General features: G+C 37.9%; 3 protein-coding genes and 2 long non-coding RNA genes across 8 annotated transcripts in view; 3 read left to right on the plus strand and 2 right to left on the minus strand.

The window, feature by feature from the left end:
• LOC146454178 (CD209 antigen-like protein A) overlaps positions 1-4,394 on the minus strand; it is a 12,130-nt gene extending 7,736 nt beyond the window's left edge. The window contains exon 1 of one of the 3 annotated variants that reach the window (XM_085095790.1): positions 4,237-4,392. In XM_085095790.1, coding sequence (XP_084951916.1) covers positions 4,237-4,247 — 11 coding nt within the window. In that variant the 5' untranslated portion in view covers positions 4,248-4,392. Of the gene's footprint in view, positions 1-4,236 lie in introns of all 3 variants that reach the window. The other 2 variants (XM_085095793.1, XM_085095791.1) reach the window with 2 other exon arrangements.
• Positions 1-12,663, plus strand: part of LOC146454177 (uncharacterized) — a 25,960-nt gene extending 13,297 nt beyond the window's left edge. The window contains exon 2 of the long non-coding RNA XR_014859314.1: positions 12,227-12,663. This is a non-coding gene — a long non-coding RNA (uncharacterized LOC146454177). The remainder of the gene's footprint in view (positions 1-12,226) is intronic.
• The window catches only part of LOC146454176 (perlucin-like protein), an 85,229-nt gene that overhangs the window by 23,915 nt on the left and 40,667 nt on the right, over positions 1-20,647 (plus strand). The window lies entirely within an intron of this gene.
• LOC146454179 (perlucin-like protein) lies at positions 10,225-19,202 on the minus strand. The gene is made up of 5 exons (XM_085095783.1): positions 19,117-19,202; positions 18,987-19,043; positions 12,670-12,761; positions 11,984-12,115; positions 10,225-10,907 (listed from the first exon to the last, which is right to left on the minus strand). The coding sequence occupies exons 3-5, from the start codon at positions 12,758-12,760 to the stop codon at positions 10,453-10,455; spliced, it is 678 nt and encodes a 225-aa protein (XP_084951909.1). The 5' UTR covers position 12,761; positions 18,987-19,043; positions 19,117-19,202; the 3' UTR covers positions 10,225-10,452.
• Positions 17,348-18,695, plus strand: LOC146454180 (uncharacterized). The gene is made up of 2 exons (XR_014859324.1): positions 17,348-18,495; positions 18,583-18,695. It is a non-coding gene; the product is annotated as an uncharacterized LOC146454180 (long non-coding RNA).

The raw sequence follows: 20,647 nt of genomic DNA on the forward strand, positions 1-20,647 counted from the left end.
TATGCACCTGATCGCTTTAGAGGTATATAGAGGTACATAGAGGTATATCTTTTCAAATGACGGTTTTAGTCCACCTCAGAAGAGCTGTGAATTAGTTATCAGGACGGGCGCGACAGATACGGCCAATAAAATTGTATTCTGGTGAGACTGAAGAGGCTGAATGGAGTTGAGTTGCTATGATATTTTGATAAAAAGGAGTTTCTCACATGCATTATATAGCAATTACCACGCCGTCAAAAAGTTGAAAATGTCATGAAAGTTAGGAAACCAGCCGTCTTTCTCCTGTTATTTTGGCTTCCACGGCATGTAATCAATATAATATATTTGTATCAATAAGTTGTCGCTTTTATGAAAGTCATCATGATATCAGGCGTTAGCCATATCAAAATTGAATGAAAGTAATAAATGAAGATTTCTTCCTGAAAGTCAACTTCTTAAACAGGGTAACTGATAGCCGAGTTTTATGATTTTGTGTGTGCAATGTTTATGAATCCTTAGGTTATTTTATTTCCCGAGCAGAAGTTCTTTCGTTTAATATTGCACTTCTAATGTTCAGTCAAAAGCTGAACTTCAGGGAAATGCAAACATCTACCAATCTGTTCACCTGGAAGTTCTCACAACCTCAGCATCGTTCATCACGTAGCAAGTACATTGTTGTTTTAGTAATTTTACGATCTCATTCTACGCGATATAAAAGGTAAAGGCTCATGAAACACATACTATATTTTGTTATCTTAAATATAGTCTAATGTTGTTTTTTTTAATATATCGCTCTTTGAGTTTCGCCTAGCAAGCAGGAGGCCAAACGGTGATCAGTCGCTAGGAGTTCGCAGGATCGCACCTCGGCCCGACCATCAATCAGTGTTTAAAAACAACTGAGGAGAAGCTGCTGTCTTTGCTTTGGTATCTGAAAACTGTCGAAATGATGCTCTCACCACCAATCTGAGATGTAACATAGCTGCTAAGGACGTAACATGAGTTCGGTTTGGTCGACGTGAATCAACTTAAGTCTTCTGAGTAAATGAGACCACAACTCTGTATCACTGAAGTCAGCATGGTTTGCCGGGTGCTTTACTCTATGGTCCTAGAAGTTTAATTAAAGTTACTCAATCAATTTGACTATTGAACGAAGGCCATTTTCCGTTAATTTCTCGTGTTGGTAGGAAGAACAGTGTCTGTTCTAAGGGATAGCTCATGATGTATGCCACGCGTTGATTGGCAAAGCTCCAAAAGCTCTTTCACACGAAAAAGGGACGAAAGAGTCAATTTTACTTCTTTTGGTTCACTCTTTCGATCGTGATTATTATATTAGTTATTGTTTTTGTTCAAGTCAGTTTTTCATTTGAGAGATGCAGTTAACTAAAATACAAAAATGCTGTATGCAGCACAATATAAATTTTTAGTTGTTTTGACAAAGTCGCTTCAGTGCAACGCTTTTAATAACATCGGACCTCTTCACTAACAATTGGTCATTCTCTTTAAAGATAAGACACGGAGAGCCACTTGTTTGACAGAGGCGAATGTTTTCTCGTGCCTCTTACAAAGTCAAATTTTTACCCTAATTATAGTAAACGCTTACAGAGGACAACAATCAGTTTTCTCTCTTTTACCTTTCACTTGAATAGTAGGTTAACTACCTTGACATTACGGGACTAGCATTTAAGTACTAGAAATGCGTCACTCGCAACACCTCGCGAAGCTGGGGCTGGGTGGAAAGACCTCTTTACTCGTATTGTCGCATCAAATGAGGAGATCAAAAGGTTTCTGAACATAGCAACTATTTTGATGAGCATGGTCTTTTCGTAGTTCCACCGGCTAGTTTGCGGTTGAAAATCTATTTATAACGCGAAGAAATGTACAACGGGCGTGCAGCGCTATCGTGTTCGATTAATATATTTCCCACGGAAAATTATTTTACCGCGGCCACAAAACGTGTAATTTCTTCAATGCAATCTTTCACAAAAAAAGATTTCTGGAAAAAAAAAAAAAGAAAAAGGGAAAAGATTCTGGAGAGATAGTTCTGTATCCAGGGAATATTGATAAACATTGCAGTTGAAATTTGATCCGGCACGCAAACTTTCCCGATGTATGCAAATTTTGCTTCAGACGACGCCATACATATATATAAGTATACTTTTCGCTCAAATTCTCGCGGCTTAGCTCCGCTTTAACCTCGCTACGCTCGAAATGAAAATCAGCTGCAGTTACGTTAAAACCACCAGTAATTTCGCATTAAGGTCTTTCTCGCCCACTATGATATAGGTTTTGATGCAATGAATGGTCGTTCAAAACATAATTATTCCAAACAAACAATTAGTTCAAAACGCTGTGGGAGACGAAAGTAAAAGAAAGGGACCCAGGTTTCCCTTTGCATTAAAGCCAGAGTTTTTTTTTTCCTTGGGAAAACCACTCAGCTAAAAAAAAATTTGTTAAAGTAAGGGGCAGAATTACTTGGGCATATCAAATACAAAAATGGGTCTGGAGTCTACAGTTACATTTGTTTATGTTCTGGTGTTAAAGAAGCAAACATCACTTTCACAAAGCCCTCGGGCAACTTTCTCTCGCGTCAATTTGTTGAAAATTGGTCACTTTTACGAAATATATATATCCGGTGTTAGCCATATCAAAATCAAACGAGGTTTTTACATCAGTAAGGATTTTTTCCTTAAAGTCAACTTCTGAGAGAAAGTAGCTGATAACTGAAATTTTCCGTTTGTGCGTGCATTATGTTTACACTACCTTAGGCTATATTATTCCCCGTCCAAAACTCGCTTGAATTACGCTTCAATTTCTCTCTTTTAATATTTCTACAAAAGGTATTTGTATAGAAGTGATATTTTTGATATTCATGTGCTAAGAGAGAGTTGTATTCTGGCCAGATGAAGAGCCTGTATAGAGTTCAGTTGCTGTGAATATTTGGATCGAGGAGTTTTTCTTATGGATTTTATAGCAAATATCATCACAGTGTAATTAAATTCGGATAACAAGCCAGTCTGTTATTGTCATTGCTAGATATTTCCTTCAAAGTCGCTTCCTACAGGAGAAAACAATGTTTTGGCTGCCATTAAAATATAAATATTTTCAAAAAGTCTATTCTTCAAGCGCACACCATTAATAGTCTTTTACCGGAATACAAAATGACCGCTTATAAAACCTAACATCAAATTTTGTGATTCTCTGATAGGCTTCTGAGCGAATACGACGACAACTTTGTATAACGGAGAGAAAGGCGATTGGATAAACACTGCTTTTTCATTTTAAACTCAACCGACGTTTGCTTGGGTTTTCCACTCCAAGGTTTTGCAAGCGGCCGTGCTTTACAATATTTACACTCTTTGAATCTACTGCATGTACCCAGGCAACAGCACGGAATACGAAATAACGGCACATTGAAAATATGGCCTTCCTTCTTTTCTTACTTATTCCGATTTTCCTATAATTCCAAACCGAGGTGGGGTTTGATTTTAAACAGTAACATTACCGTTATGAATACTGAAGGGCATAATTTCGTTGATATAAACCAGTGTTTACCATCTAACGCGACAGCAGCCTGATTAAATTCACCACACGCGGTATCTAAATTGGGAGTTAAACTTAAACTATACATTTTACAATATGCTCACTGCGTTGAATATTTCTTTCTTTTCAAAATATGTATTGTTTGCCACTCGTTAAGGTGGACGGCGCATGGGAAGATTGAAAACAAACTACTTTTAATCGCTTTGACTCGGTGAACATTATCATGTTTATTGTTTTCGTTCTTCCTCTTCTAGCGGTTCAATATTTTGTGACACCATTTTACCAGTCTCACAAATTCTTATGCAGGACAACGGAAATTCAATGGACATTCCTAACTGTTTTCGAATCTTTTGTACATACATTTTTGAGAGAAATTATACCAGGTAACCTCTACTACTAAAATAAATGCACACTATCTAAGGCTATATTATTCCCCGTCCAAAACTCGCTTGAATTACGCTTCCATTTCTTTCTTTTAATATTTGTACAAAAGGTATTCAGTAGAAGTGTTATTTATGTGCTAAGAGAGAGTTGTATTCTGGCGAGATGAAGAAGCTGGATAGAGTTCAGTTGCTCTACTACTAAAATAGCTGGTGAAAGGCAATATCATGACAATTGATTGAAACGCTATCAGTAGGTTGATATCAACATTTCGTCCTCTCTCTAAACATACAATATTGATAAAAGGGGATTGATTCTCATATCTGCTTCGCTTACCTCAAAGACATTGCTGAATTCACACGGGACGCCTTAACCTGCAGTATTAAAAGTATGGAACAAGGGCCATTTCACAACGGGCTCATTTTCCCGTTAATTTCTCCTGTTGGTAGGGACAACATATGCTGTTTGTTTCAAGTATGCCACGCGTTGATTGACAAAGCACCAAGAGCTCTCACACACGAGAACGAGACGAAAAAGTCGTTCTACCGCTTTTCGTTTACTTTTTTTGATCCTGGTTATCATTGCTTAAAAATACGAAAATTGCAGGACAATGGGATTTTATTTATTTATTGCTTTATTTTATTTTATTTTATTTTATTTATTTATTTACTTTTGTTATACAGTCGCTTCAGTGGGCCTCGTCACTAACCAACGGGTCATTCCCTTTTGCTGGAAAGACACCAGGACATACTACAGTAGTTTGACAGAGATGGATGCCCTTTTTTACAAAGTGTAAATTTTGATCCTATTTACAGAAATCGTTCACAGTCTAACACTTCAATCGGTTTGCTATTTTCTTCTTCTGTCGTTTGAATGGTAGCCTACGAACGCAAACGTATTTGCGGCTGTCGCTTCTCTACGCCGAAAAAATAACTTTTGTTATTTTTCAGCGGTGATAAGCGACACCCGGAAATACCTCTGCGCTCGCAAGATATTTGAATGGTAACTTAACTAACTTACGTACAGCATATGCTTCACATTGCAGGACTAGCATTGGAGTACGAAAATCGGATGCAGTAACTTTAAAAGAGAGACTTCAACTCTGATATAAATTTTGATCCAAACGGTTTTGGGTTACTTGTATTGGGTTGGCAGTGGTATTTCATACCAAGAACAAAGATAGGTTTGTGGACGAGAGTAACACCCTATAATTTAATATGCTGGTATTAAAGTAACAAGCATTACTTTTAAACAGCCCTCTGAATACTTTTTCTCACTTCAGTTTTAAAGAAATTCATAATCCGGATATAAACTTTAAAATATTAGAAGTCAATATTATCCATGTCCTACAAACCAACAGAAAAGTAAAAGTTAAAGTCCTTAAATACGACAGTAAGTTTTGTGTACATCTTTCAATTTCGAGAGACACACTTCGTAACTGCTAACGTCAACAAATAGGCTATTTTCAGCTGATCTAGAACAAACAATTTTGACTATTATAAGACGATTGCACTCACGCCACAATTTCTTCGGCCACAGTAACCGTGGAAGACAACCTTTGGTATATTTACAAACAACAAAAAAATTAAAATGATGAGACAGAAACAGAAGAAAGAAACGGAAATGAACAAAGCCATTATGAAAACTTAGAACCAGGTAGGGTGAGTCGAGTTGTCTGAGGGAAGAGAAATACAAGCTAAAACACAATTCTGACCGCTTTAAGGGATTTATACTCGTGAGGACTGAGGAATGAGGACATAAAAAGGTCTATCGCTTCTTTGGTAGTAAATTAAATTGGCCATCATATGTAGCAGTGTTTCCTTGAACAAGAGAACGACCTTCATATATTACTTTTAATATAAAAAAAAAATGCCCTGAATTTTGACTATTCATCATCCCTAAAAGTTAACGAGGAGTAAAACCAAACTTTCCTTACCTCGTGCACCATTCCAGTTTTGCTGAATAGGGACTGATGATTTGCAGTTTCCAGCAAATTACTTTTGGCGGATGGTGGGAGAGGGTGGGCTAGCATGTTAAAATGGTAAAATGGGGTTGACAGACCTGCACGGCTCCCACTGTGTGTCCGTTGTGTTGATAAAAGACTTTTCAGGTTTGCTTTAACAAGCATGTCTTTAAGCGATTTTCCTTTTGTATAAGAGATTCTTCCCTTTAGATCAAAATGTGATGAAACCACTCTGCTTAATGGTGTTTGTCTAGATCGTGAGGGGGAATTCTCAAATATACTGAATGGAGGGTGTCTTACGATCCCCGACGTAACTAATCGAACCAAATAGAACGTTCGATTTATCGAACTTAATCGAACCCAATCGAATCCCATCACGCGATTGGGTTCGATTGAGTTTGATAATCAACCCTCACAAAAAAATCGTGCTAATCGAACCAAATCGAACGCTCGAATGGGTTCGATTAGTTCGGTAAGGTTTGATTGAGTTCGATGGGTTCCATTGAGTTCGCGGATTAGGTTTGATTTTGCATCAGTGAATGTATACTGGGTTCGGAAATTGAACTCAATCGAACTTTCACACAAATTTTTTGGTTCGATTGTGTTCGATTTGCGAACTAATCGAACCCAATCGTTCGATTAAGTTCGATTACCGAACTGTTCGATTAGTTTCGTCGGGCTGATCACTCTGAGGCGTAACGATTAGATTCTGATATGCCATTGTGTTTGCTAGCTCTGTGGCATTTGTTAAGGTTTATCAGCTTGGATTGACTTCACGATTTCAGGTAGCGCTAAATAAATGTTATCTGTGAAGATTCAGGATCCGTGGATTTTTTAAACCGTGAATTAATGCTTATGCTATTGTATCTCGCTGCGTGAAGATTGCAAATTGTTTGTTTATCACGGATATGAGGGTCCAACAGATTCTCGTATTTACAAAGCTGATCATTGTTGTCTCTCGCTTTCGAGAGCTATAACTTCCTTGTAGCGCTGTCTTTTAGCTCTCTGAGTTGCTTCTTATCTGAAAAACAGCTATTGTGTTCTTAGAGCTGACATGTACCCCCATTATTTTGTCGCGTAGCTCGCATCCGCAGCAGATTTTTTTTTTTTTTAAGTGAAGAGAGACAACTGTCTTGTGAGTCTCTTGGATGCTGGTGAAATTTCTTCTGGCGAGTGTCCAATGTTGTTTCTCATGCAAGACTGCAGTTTCGATTCTCTTGGAATCTCATCAGTTGCTGTGTATCTCGTCGACACGGGCAACGCTCAAATGTTTTAGCCGTATTTATATCGCTTAGCGGATCAAAAATGCACCCCTGTTTTGCTATTGGTCCAGAGCTTCGTACCAATGAGGTTAGAGCACTGCAAAGCTCGATCCGCCGAGATCGGTTGTGTATATCTTTTGAAGGCGTTTTCGTCAGTACAAGGAGCATAAAGGAGGTTATCCCCTCCAAAGAGTGTATCACCTTGAGGAGTATGAAGGTATTTTCCTCATCTCTAAACAAATTTAGAGACTCAAGTCAGTGTGAGGACTAAATATTTATCCTTTTCTATGCATTTTAAATGTACTGTTTGTCTAGCACGTCGCAGGACGGGGTCATGTCTAAAAATGTCACAAGCAAGTTAAAATGGGGTTGACAGACCTGCATGACTCCCTCTGTGTGTCCGTTGTGTTGATAAAAGCCTTTTTAGCTTTAAAGCCTTTTCAGATTCCGCGTTCGCATCCCTAATTCCTTCCTTAGTTCCCCTTCATCTGCAGGGTGTCTTGACAAACTAAAAAGAATGTAGAACACTCTTAATAATAATAATAATAATAATAATAATAATAATAATAATAATAATAATAATAATAATAATAATAATAATAATAATAATAATGATAATGATAATGATAATGATAATGATAATGATAATGATAATGATAATGATAATGATAATGATAATGATAATGATAATGATAATGATAATAATAATAATAATAATAATAATAATAATAATAATAATAATTTATTGATATCCCTCTCGCAGCCTAAAGGCTGAATTACAAGGATGGTCAGTGACAATAATACAAGACACTACGGATTAAAGTCAGTCAACTAAATAATTATATAAATATTGAATTAAGTATACTATGAAACGAACAAATATGTCCCGCTTACAAAACGGTCTATGCCCCCAAGTAATTTTACATTTATTGTAATTGATTCAGACAAGCTTTGTTTATTTATATTCTGTCATGCATTGTTGTTTAGGTGTAAGTGTCACTCTCAATAAGAAAAGTGGATTTTGCTAACTCGTTTACTCAAAAGCTTGGTCGCGCTGCCTGAAAGACTTTGAGCTAGAGCGGAGCAAGTTTTCCTTGAAAAGTTTAAATTTAACAAGTTTAAAATTTTTAGGGTTCTTTTCATAACATTGTCAACATTGAGCATCCTCTCCTTGGAAGGAATAATTTTGAGTAACCTTTTTGGATTAATTTTTTTTCTTCAAATAATATTTTAGAAGAGTTAGCTCCGATTTAAAAATGGGCACGTACATCAAGGACGGATTCCTTTCTGACTCTCTCGCCCTTGTAAACGTTGATTACCAAGAAGTTTATTTCCTTTGCAAATATCTACAGATTTTACATGGTGTTTGTTAGCTTGCTCGATGAAGTGTACTTATGTTTGGGTTTTTCTTTAAAGAGTAAAAATGTCGATTTTTAAAGCAGCGGTTTTCGAGTGCTTAGGATTAAAATGTTTGGTCCAACCTTTGCTACGACAATATTGGCGAAGTCGACCCCCATTTGCATGCTCATGGTAGTGCCATGTATTTGATGGTAATCCCTATCATTAAAGTTGAAGGAGTTCTCAGTCAAGATACTTCCGAGTGCTCTTTGAAGAAATCGAATAGGAATAGTGGGCCTGGGGTTCGTCTCTCATAAAATACCTTTCTCAGAACCTATGGTGGAGGATTTAAAGCTCAGATGAATTAACGAGATCTACCGTGAAACTATATAGAGCAACTGAATAGAAAATGGCTTTTTCAAACGCCAGACCATACTCCTATCACCATACTCTACACGATACATAAAACGATGCCAACCAGTAGACCTTGGTTTAAGGGTGTGAAAGGTTCATTAGCCTTTTTTTTTAATATCCATCACTCAAATCACCGCTTTGACTTAAACTTGGCCCTCTCTTATTTCTCCAAAATGCTACCATTTCTCAGCCTTTTAAAGATTGATTTTGGTTTCACGTTTTAAGGCTTAACGTGCTCTGGCTTCAGTAGGAATGAGCTTCTTTTAGAGAGCGTTCGATTGACCCTATTACGGACTAGGTACACCTACAACGGTGAAAAGAAATCCTTCAGTTCATAAGAGATTTTAGAGGTCACTGGAGTACGAGATATCAGCGAACGTTTTTCAGAAATGCCTTCCCAAAATACTTAAGGTTACCCTATACCTTTTGAGGTGTCTCGCGTCCAAGCGATGTAGTGCGTCCGGTTTAAACTGTAGATACATAAACCCTTATATCAAATTAAAGCTTATAGAGCTGGGTATCAAACTACACAAAGAGTTTTGAAATTAAGTAAATTGTCAATACTCTCACGACCTCTAAATGTGAGCGTCCAAATCACCTTTTGAGGCGAATTTTATTTTTTCTAATTTAATTTGCTCCTCAGTTTCCGGACTCAACGCGCTAAAACAAAGGTGTCTGCATTTTGCCATATTCAATCGCAGTAAAAAGTTACAGAACATTTTCGTAATAGGATAAAAAAAAATGCGGAGTGATCATACAAAAATCGCTCTCGGAGAAAAAATGTTTCAAAAGAAAAAATTCGCAGACATGTTTTTGTTGTTTATATATTAAACTAGCTGCTGTCCAAATTTGAAGGCAAATTCCCTTTGAGTTTCAGCTCTTTAAAGTGTCTCCTCCAAGTAAAGAAATTGATTTGAGAAAACACTGCAAAAAGTTGGGCAATTTATTTCATTTTAAAATTATTGGTATAGTTTGATAGCCAGCTCTACAAGCTTTAATTTGATATATGAGTTTAGGTATCTACAGTGTAAACTGGACGCGCTACATCGCCGCTACATCGCTTGGAGGCGAAACACCTCTGAAGGTATAAGGTAACCTTAAAAAGAGAAATTTAAAAACTATTCCGCGTGTTCTTATTCCTGAATACGGTCAATCGAGCGAAAACTAAGTTTTCAGAGTTTTGAGAATTGAGTGACAGAGTTTGGACAAGAATAGCAACACAGCCGCCATACATAACCCCTTCCCCTTCCCGCTACCACACGTTCTTCATTTTGAACACTACCAAACCCATAGAGTTATCACTGCAAAAGAAAAGTCATATTCCAACAAACTACACAACACAGCAACTTTCATGCCATGGTATTTCCAGCACCTTTTTATTTTAGGCTCATACCCACCTTAGCTTAAAAGCAATGTTGACTGTTTTGACAGAACGTCACGCTATTACAACTACATGGAGTTTCTTAATTGATACACCAATAAAGACCAATTAGTTAACCTTTAACACAGTTCAGTTCAATCTACCATTAATTCAAAACTTATACGTGAGCCTTCTTAACCAGCGGGCTGGCCGTCTCAGATGGGCTTCTGGCAAATAGCAAGGAGAGCCCTGTTGTACCAATATGAATATCCAGCTGTCAGGTCGCATGGATCGTCATTCCATTGTCCTGAAGCTCCTTCTCCGTTTATGTTATACAAGTAGGCACAGTTCTCATTACGCTTGGCGTTGTTTGGTTCCCCAATCGCCCAGTTCTGGTAATGACCTTGTAGTGGACTGCCATCAACCCAGTAGAACCTGGAGTCAGCCCTTCTTTGGAGTCTAAGCCACGCACCAACTATCCCAACTCTGTCATTCCGCCCCTTTAGCAGGTCCAAAATAAACTGATTTTCCTCTTGTGATCTGATGATTGGAAGATCGGCGCCCATGGCCTGGCACTTTTGCCGAGCGTCCAACCACCTTTTGGTTGGAGTGTCATGGATGTAATAACACGACTTTCCATGCTTAACCCAGTTGGCTGGGCAGCTTGAACCTGGCCGAGAATAATACGAAAACAAATGATTAGAAAATGGAATCAATGAAAACTAAAAACGAAATGAAAACGGAATTTTGTATGGGTTGTTAGGCTTTGGACTTCCACCGCCTCGTAGCTGCTCAAAGGTATAGTTTTGCTTGCTTATCTTGGTCATTTATTAGCGATTAGAAGCGCAAGCGGAATTTATAGTTATCCCATCGTGTTACATCAGTTTTTACGGTGTATTCGTTTCTTTAGTTTTACGGTTCTTATCAATGGTTCTTACGGTTCTCATGGATTACGGATTTCGGTTGTTGGATCATCACTGCTAAGAATGCATTAAAGTACCAGTAAAACTGACAGCTATTAATCTGTGGATTGTATTGCGAGTTTGGGCTGCCTATCTAGCAAAACGCCTTTGGTTACAATAATGGCTCATATACCATGGCTGCTAAGCCAATGAAAACCCTGGAACTGCATTATACAATGATGCAGTTTTTAAAAGAATGCTCTTTTTCGAGTTTTTGTTTCCCTCTGATTTCTTCTCATTACTTGAGGCAAACTGATCCATTTACAACAAGGAGGCTAGAAAATAGTACCACCCACCATCCAGTGTTATTATAGATTATACCTACTATCTGGCTTCCCATTAGATGAGACAAACTGAGTTAGTACACGCGCCGCCCATTTAATAAGTGAGTCCTTTATTTAAGAAGGGTATCATTAAGTAGTGTATAAATTGTGGTCCTCTTTCTCACTAAATTTGAATTGTAAGCGGCAGCAGGAAAGAAATTGCGCAATTGCACAATCTGTAAAGCGAGTAAACAGCTGAACAACAAACAGTAACAGGGAGGTGTAGCATTACAGTCTGAAAGAGATGTGTATAGTCGAAGTGTCAATCCCCCCCCAAAAAAAAAATATCCGTAAAATCAATGATATGCTTTATATTTTCTTTCTCGCAAATTTGCCTTAACATTTGTCAGCAACAATCATTTGTAAATGGCGAACAAATTGTGCCGCCTACGTTCTAATTTGATATTTTTTTCTAAATCTCTGTGCATGATAATGAATTGGGCTCTATTTATTTCAGTTACCATTCTGCCTACGTCCACAACTTTCAACCTTTGCCGCCAGATCCTCGAGTTGTCTCATTATCGCTGCTATATCTTCCTTCAGCCCTTCCTTGAGGCACATCCCATCACTGCCTTCATGAATTTCGACAGAATCTATAATGTAAGAAAAAAATAATAAATAAGTAAAAAAAAAAATGTTAAAATGTCTGAAAATTTTTTAGATGAATTAAAACTGACCTCAAAGTCTTTTTTTTTTTTTTTCAGTGCCTAAATAGACAGCATTCATGTTCATTGAATGGAGTAATCCAATTTGGCAACAATTATGACAACATAAAGTGACCGGAAACAACATGATGGATGATCATGATAGTGACGATGACGCTGACAATGACGATGATGATGATAATGATGACAATAATAATGATGCCAATGATGATGATGATGATGATGATAATGATGATAATGATGATGATGATGATGATGATGATGATGATGATGATGATGATGATGATGATGATGATGAAGAAGAAGAAGAGGAGGAGGAGGAGGAGGAGGAGGAGGAGGAGGAGGAGGATAACGTGATTAATTTCCCATACTATGACGTACTTTCAAAAGAAAAAGACAAACATTTGTGGCAACGAAGTTGATTTAGTGTATTTTTTGCAATTGTTGTATCTACTCTTTCCATGACAATTGTATTTATTTACCTCCTGGCCTAATGAAACGTAGTGCCTCCGTCGTCAATGGCAGCATGATAAGGGAAAGAAGAAACACCGCTTCTTTAAAAGCCATCCTCATTCTGTGGGGAATTACAAAAATGTTTGCAAGTGGTTAGAGTTATTGATGTAGGAAGGGTTATTAAATCGAACATCTTAATTTATCTTTGTCAAACTTGGGAATATATCGTAAAATTAAATGCAAGGCTGATCGGACAGCTTTAATATTTATATTGCCCAATATTTTGGTAAGACAATACTAACTTTCCTCAGGGGTAGCAAAAAGCTAAGTAAAAATTGGAAATAAACGGTTACAATATTTAAGAGCGGATGTCTGTAAATATCAACCAGAGGTGTGCAATAGCGAAAAATTCAAAATTCTCAAAAAAATTCACAACATAGCCTACGGTAAACTATTGCAAGAAATACATGTTTTACTTCGATCCGATAATTATTTTTGATGTGAGGCTATGATCTTGAATTTACCGCTCCTGAACCGGGTTTTCGATGTCTGACACCACATGTTGCGAAGACCTTGTTTTAAAAATCAAACCAGTTTTGTTCCAAACGAAAAACATCCAGTCTGATAAAGTACATAATTATGGACATCATGAATGGTATCTTACTCATCTGAAGTGAAAATTAAATATTTAGGAGATTTTTCAATATTTACAATTTTTTAAGCGATTTCTCGTGATGCCAAATTGACAAATTTGCGAGGCCAAAATCATCAACTGGTACATGGCGTTGAGGATAAAGATTTACACCACGTGAAAGAGCATCATTTCTTCTTATAAAATCCGCTTTCAAAACTATGGGCAACACAAAAGGAGATTTTTGAGGCCGCGAATTACAAGTAGTACTTTAGTGAAATTTGAACTTTTCTGTCACGGCATTCCGATGCTAAAACTCAGATAAACACAACATGAAAACGTTTCAAACAACAATTGTTTGTTGGTACTTGCTATAGGTTATGGCCCACGTTCATAATATTACTTTCCATGGTTTTTAATCATTTCGGGCAGGCACAAACGATTATAGTAGTTTTATTAGACCCCGAGTTCAAAAGCGTATAAAGGTCACAAAGGTCAGTTTACGTAGTCAACGTTTTGAATTCGTACCAGAATGTTTTGCATTGAATCTTACTTTAGAACAAATGAAACAATAGCTACAAGTGCTACGTAATTCATACCTGTTTAGCGAGCTTTCTGTACATTGTAGAAACCATCACATCAATCAGGAACGATACATGCATTTTGCCGCGATTTAAAAATACGTTTAACGGCAGAGATTGCGTTACAGTTTGCGCAGACCATTTGCCCCCAGGGGGAGGGGGACTCCCATATCAAATTGACAAATTGATCGTCATAAATTTTGAAAAGTACCACTAAAGGGTACCAGAATTTGTTTTGTAGCCGTGGTCTGTACAATTTTCCCACTTAGTGGTACCAATTCTAAAATGAATACGCTTAGTGACAGTTGACTGATATTTATAATAACTTTCTCTTATATGTTTTCGCTCAATCCCCTAAAACTGGCTAAAAGGTACCGCCATACCTTTGACATGTACCAAACCACGAATTTTAACCCCCGAAAGCTACGATCACCCCCGTCAATTTTTATATAAAGGTTCACCCCCGGGTACCCTGCGAGCAGAGGCCCTTCGACTTATCTAGAAAGATCAAAGGGCCTCTGCTCGAATGGTACCCCGCGGGCGCGTGCCAAGGGTAATTTTTCACTGCCCCTTCGATACAAGCTGTAACTGCGATTTACTTGTGAGCTGTATTTTCTGTCACTGAACTTTCTAAACGTACAGTTAGCCCACGTTGGTATTCAGATCGCTTCAGTTTGTTTATTTTGCTCCGCAATCCAACTTTAATGCTCGATTCTGGTTTCACGGCGTTCAAACAAATTGAGCCAAATGGTATCGTGTGAGTATGCCTCAATTGTTGGAGGACAATGTGGACAAAGTGTTGGAAATCCAGCGAATACCCAATGTATTCCAATCAGAGATTGTACAACAGACATTCGAAACTATCTAAGGGCCACGGGGTTTGCTGACTGAACACTGAATACTGAGGCGGAGCTTCTCGTAGGCAGAGCAGGTATCGAATTAATGTAACGCAAAACTCCTGACCTTAAATAAGAATTACCTTTAATAACGCTTGCAATTTGATTCTGAATTACTGGTTATTACATCCACACACATTTACGATTTTTAGTGATTTTTTTTTTTAAAGTTATTTGGCCCTGTGCTTTGTCACTGTTACAGTTTCCCGACGTAAAGAATGGGGAGCTTAGTGGGGAGGCGGCAGGGTAAGAGCGAGGAGGGAAACGGGGTTGCGTCACCACTGTCGTCCCTATTTTCCCCAATATTTCCTGCATTACGACTCACACCTGCTACAGTCGACCACAGTACATTGTCAGTAGGAATAAGGGAGGAGCGTAGGGGGAGCAATTTTTGTCAGAAAGAGGGCCAGGGTTTCACAACCTGGACGGCGCAGCTACGCTATTATTTCTTTATGAAGTTTAATGCTCGGCCCCACTAGCACTTGTGCTATAAACACTGCCGAGGGTAAATAAAAGTTATTTATTTATTTTTTTATTTTTACGCTCCTTTGGCTGTAAAGTCTATGTCCTTCATCCGGTAGCTTATCCTGCCTCAATAACGACAATTATCTTTAAACAAGTTTCTTCCGATGCAATAGTGTACTTAAAGCATAAGAAACGTAACAATGTTTGAAAATAGTAAGTATTGTTAGCAATGTAAGCAATAAGCATTGTCAGTATTGTAAGTATGGTATTTATTGTAAATAGTGTAAGCAATATTCAATATTGTAATTATTGTGTTATGTAAAGCAAATAAAAAACAAGTGACAAAACTAACTGACTAAACTTCAGGGCAAAATTTCCCTTGATATCTTCGAAATCGATGACAGCCATCTAATCAGGTCTATTTGCTCAAAACATCGAGATGCTTATGGCATCAGACGGCGCTGCCTAAACCGATTCTGCGCCGGTCTTACCAAGTTGGGCAGCTAATCATTTCAAGCAAACGAAGGGAGATCGGGGCATCACATTGGTGCAATCTAGACTTATCCACAAGATGACCTCGATATTAGTGCCTGTCGGCTTTCGCAAGTACTCTAAAATTTCAGAGCATAGCACCATATATTTAGGCAACATGATCTTGTTGGATCGTGTTCTTACTTTGACCCATTAAGGCCAAAGAAACCATGCTTTGTCTGCTCAAATTCCATTACTGATGGATGAACTATCTTTTATCGTATGAAAACTATCATACAACAGACAATTTGTGTGAACAATAAATTGAAAATTGGGTCTTATCCAGATGAACTAGGCAGTCACATTGCTTTTAACTCTCCTTGAGTGGCATTCATGGTAGCCTCGCGAAACGCCCCTTGGGGACGGGAGCGATGAGAGTCGGCTGTATTCGCAGGCTACGTTAGACTGAAATTTGAAAAACTTTATCAAAAATCAAAACAACGGCGCGAGCGTAGACGCAACCAGATAAAATTGTGATAACCCAAAACCGTAATCTCAGTTTGAACTAATTATATATTAATAATTAATTGTATTTGGGGTCTAGCTGGACGAAACATCGATTTCTATCCCGTGGACAAGGGCGCACGTAATTGTAAGGTCAGCGGTCTGCCGGTGAAATGTATGTAACACAATCTTTGTGACCAAATGTATAAAACGGCCTAAAGTGTTACGATGTTTCCTATAGATGTCCCATATTCCTTAAACATCCAGTGTGGCCGCTCAAAGGTATGAATTATATAGCACTCTTAGCTATTTGCTCCATTTTTTTCAAAGTAAGATTGAATGAAAGAAGTCCTGGTTTCATTTTATTCCATATTTACTAGTGTTGCGACCGGTACTGACCCGTGTACGGCTTTTGAACTCCGCTAAAATCTTTTGACACTGCCCCTAAAAGATAGAAAACCAAGGAAAATAGTCTTACAAGCATAGATCATGCACAGGCAGCGCCCTGTAGCAAGAATTAATAAACCATTGTTGCTTGAAACGTTTTCATGTTGTGTTTATCTGAGTTTAGCAACGGAATGCCGTGACAGAAAAGTTCAAATTTCACTAAAGTACTACTTGTAATTCGCGGCCTCAAAAATTTTCTTCTGTGTTGCCCATAGTTTTGAAAGCGGATTTTATAAGAAGAAATGATGCTCTTTCACGTGGTGTAAATCTTTATCCTCAACGCCATGTACCAGTTGATGATTTTGGCCTCGCAAATTTGTCAATTAGGCATCACGAGAAATCGCTTAAAAAATTGTAAATATTGAAAAATCTCCTAAATATTTAATTTTCACTTCAGATGAGTAAGATACCATTCATGATGTCCATAATTATGTACTTTATCAGACTGGATGTTTTTCGTTTGGAACAAAACTGGTTTGATTTTTAAAACAAGGTTTTTGCAACATGTGGTGTCAGACACCGAAAACCCGGTTCAGGAGCGGTGAATTCAAGATCATAGCCTCACATCAAAAATAATTATCGGATCGAAGTAAAACATGTATTTCTTGCAATAGTTTACCGTGGGCTATGTTGTGAATTTTTTTGAGAATTTTGAATTTTTCGCTATTGCACACCTCTGGTTGATATTTACAGACATCCGCTCTTAAAGACTATTTAAAGACGATACAAATGAAAAGTTGAGATATATTGTAACCGTTTATTTCCAATTTTTACTTAGCTTTTTGCCGCCCCTGAAAAAGGTTAGTATTGTCTAACCGAAATATTGGGCAATAAAATTATTTTAGCTGTTCGATCATCCTTGCATTTAATTTTACGTTTTATTCAACATTGCTGATCCTGATCTACACAAAGATCCGGCTAGACTTTGTTCCTGTTTGTACAAGTGGTCCCAGCACTATTCAAGAGTTACCTTAGGGAATATATGTCCATTGTCAATATTCTTTTGCATTCTATTCAGTCTCTTTCTTTTGTTTTTGTTTTTGTTTACTTCTATGTTGTTTCTTAGTTTTCTTAGGGCAAGTGGAGCGGGCAAAACACGCGAGTTGCGCCCGAAAATTGCTTCCCGTGAAGACACGCGACGCGAGCGTCGTGTCTTCTGGTTGCAGGGTTTCTCGCAGCACGCGATTATCAAGTTCGCCGTGCTCGCCTATTTGCGTGTTTTTTTTTTTTTATTATTATTTTCCTAGGAGAAAAGTAAAAGGTTGCGACCTCAGCTTTTACCAAAGTAAAGCAAATGAGCAATTCTTCGTTAGTAACGTGGGTAAATGAGCATTCAATATCTCACTGATAATTATTTTTATTGTGTTGACATCATTTTCAGTTTTATCTATCCAAGATTGTTTGTCACTTGTTATTTCAACTCTATGATCGGCCATGTTAGATGTACAACTTACGACTTCGAGTTTGTCGTGGAACCCCGAAGGCAGTCGTCGGAACAGCCTCGTCTTTCAATACGATTTTTTTTCTAAGAACCGGTAAAATTACGGTCTCTGTAGTCTTAGTTGACATTAAAAATGGAGGATAACAAACGACGAAACGATGGTGACAGGAAATTCCGTCTAGCTTTGAGCGATGACATCTTCAACAGATAAGACAATAGATGTAATAAGAGCGCTTTACGGCTATATTTTGAACGGAAATATGAAATTTAACCTTTTGCAAGCATAATGATATTCGATCAAAGATCCGCTTGCGACTTCCGCAGTTTCGTCTATTTAACAACGACTTGTCAATGAAACTTCCTTGCCGATAAGATTTCATTGTTTTCCATAAACTGAAAATCGGGAAAAATAGTATAGAGTTGTTACATCAGTTAAACAGCCAAATATCCCATTCAGGAGGTAACATTTTGGCATGAATTCGAGAATTGTGTACTCTTAATTGTAGCTACTAGAGAATCAATCATGTCCGCTGGGTCACGTCCCTACGTATTAACAGGCTGTTTGTAGAAAAAGACAGACGCGAAGACTAAGCGCAGCTAACTGTAAAAAAAAGATAAATCGCTTTATTTAAGTGTCAGTGTATTAGGCGCAGAGCACTAATTGGGAACACCTTTCAGATAAACTTTGGAATAGAGAAGTGCTGGTAATGAGGAGAGGGTAAAACTAGAGTACCGGGAGAACAACCTCTCGGAGCAAGGACGAGAACCAACAACAAACCGGTAATCGAACCCGGGGAACGTTGATGAGAGGCGAGTGCTCTCACCACTGCGCCTCTCTACTCCTTCAGGCAACGAAAGCAGCCTTTAAACTGTATTAAACTTGCGCTCTCATTTTAAGGCTTACACTCACCTGACACTGTAGTCCTTAGCCAACCTCTTAAAACGTCGTTGCGAAAACAGAGCAAACCTGCCAAAAGTAAAACCAAGTCAGTTGACTTGAGCTATGATCAAATTCTCAGGTTCTTCCACAGCCGACCTACCTATTGCAGAAATGATCCTCTAAGCTATCCACAGACAACTTCCTCTAGTTCGATGGGCACGTACGGTATATGAACAAACTAGGGAGGGGAAGATGCTGACGTGTAACTCTGCTATTGGTTGCTACCAATTACCTCAAAGTCTTTAAATAGTGCAGCCAAAATGCTGACGTGTTTAGTCCTCTTAATGACCTTACTGGTAGGTGATAACTACGTCAAACCACTACTTGTAATCAATACAATAAGGTCAACCCAGGCAGAGGCACGCAATTCACAAAGCTGCGCTTTTGTGTAAGAAATATTTTAGCTTTGATGTTTGGACGTGGGTGACATGCACGGTGTATTCTTGATCTTTTACTGGTTTTATCGCCTTTAAAAACCCACTAACAATTTTTCGCAAATAGTTTGAGAGCAGCATAAAAAAAACTGATATCATGAGAGGCAGACACTTGTTTCAAGCTCAAAAAAATGTCTGCTACCGCAGAGCACCTTACTGTCAGCTGATACAGTAGCTACGTTAATCCACGATTGGTGATCAATAGGCTCAACACAGGCATGGGCACGTAATTGAAATCTGTGCTTTTATGTAAGAAATCTTCTAGCTTTGATCTTTGGACCTTGAATTTTTTTCGCGAATATTGTTAACGCAATACAAAGATGCGTCCTGTTTCAGAGCTCGAAAGGGTATCTACTCTCACAGGCTTTAGAGACTGGTGCGACAATTGAGAAATTGTCTTGAATACATAGATACGACAAAAATATATCCTTCTAAGTCAAGCCAATTAAGTTAGGTAAACTTTCTAACTTAATTAGCTGCGCTTTGTAGGTTTATATTTTTGGTTAACTTGTCCACCCTGATTACACAACTAATGATAGTCCTGTTAGAACTAAAATATAACGACATACTTTAGAACGCTTTTCAGTCTGTTTCAATATCAACACTTAAATTACAGCTGCTTCGGTTTACCTTCATTTTGTTTAACGAAAGTCGCGCTAGCTAGAAGGGGTCTAGAAGCAGTCTCTAATTTCTATTAGAGAGAGCTCAGAGGGCGAAACACGCGAGTGCAAAAGTCGACACCCGCGCGTGTCATTCTTCGCCGTAGTTCACGCAGCAAGCGGTTTTTCTCGCACACGCGTTTCTTGCTCGCTTAAATATCCTCTACAATTTAAAAGATTTAGATCAGTGTTTTTAACTAAGTAAGGGAAATAAAAAAATCGGCATGCATAAGCTACTTATTTTCTCGCTGGAACATGGGTACGTAAAAAGAAGGAAAATCGCTTTGTGAGTGGGGAAACAACTCTACCGTCTCAAACAAGAAGACTCATCGCCTTCCATGTAAAAAAAAAAAAAAAAAAAAAAAAATATATATATATATATATATATATATATATATTAAAAACACTTTGCTATGTGTCACTCAAGTCTTACATAAAAAAAAAAATACTCCCTGGCTTAAATAAAAAATGCAACTCAAGCATCAATCAAGCACTTGTAGTTTTCCGTAAGTACTTTTGAGAAGAACCTTAATAATTA

This window comes from Pavona decussata, unplaced genomic scaffold (genome assembly GCF_977016875.1).
Source record: "Pavona decussata unplaced genomic scaffold, jaPavDecu1.1 SCAFFOLD_313, whole genome shotgun sequence".
Classification (NCBI taxonomy): domain Eukaryota; kingdom Metazoa; phylum Cnidaria; class Anthozoa; order Scleractinia; family Agariciidae; genus Pavona; species Pavona decussata.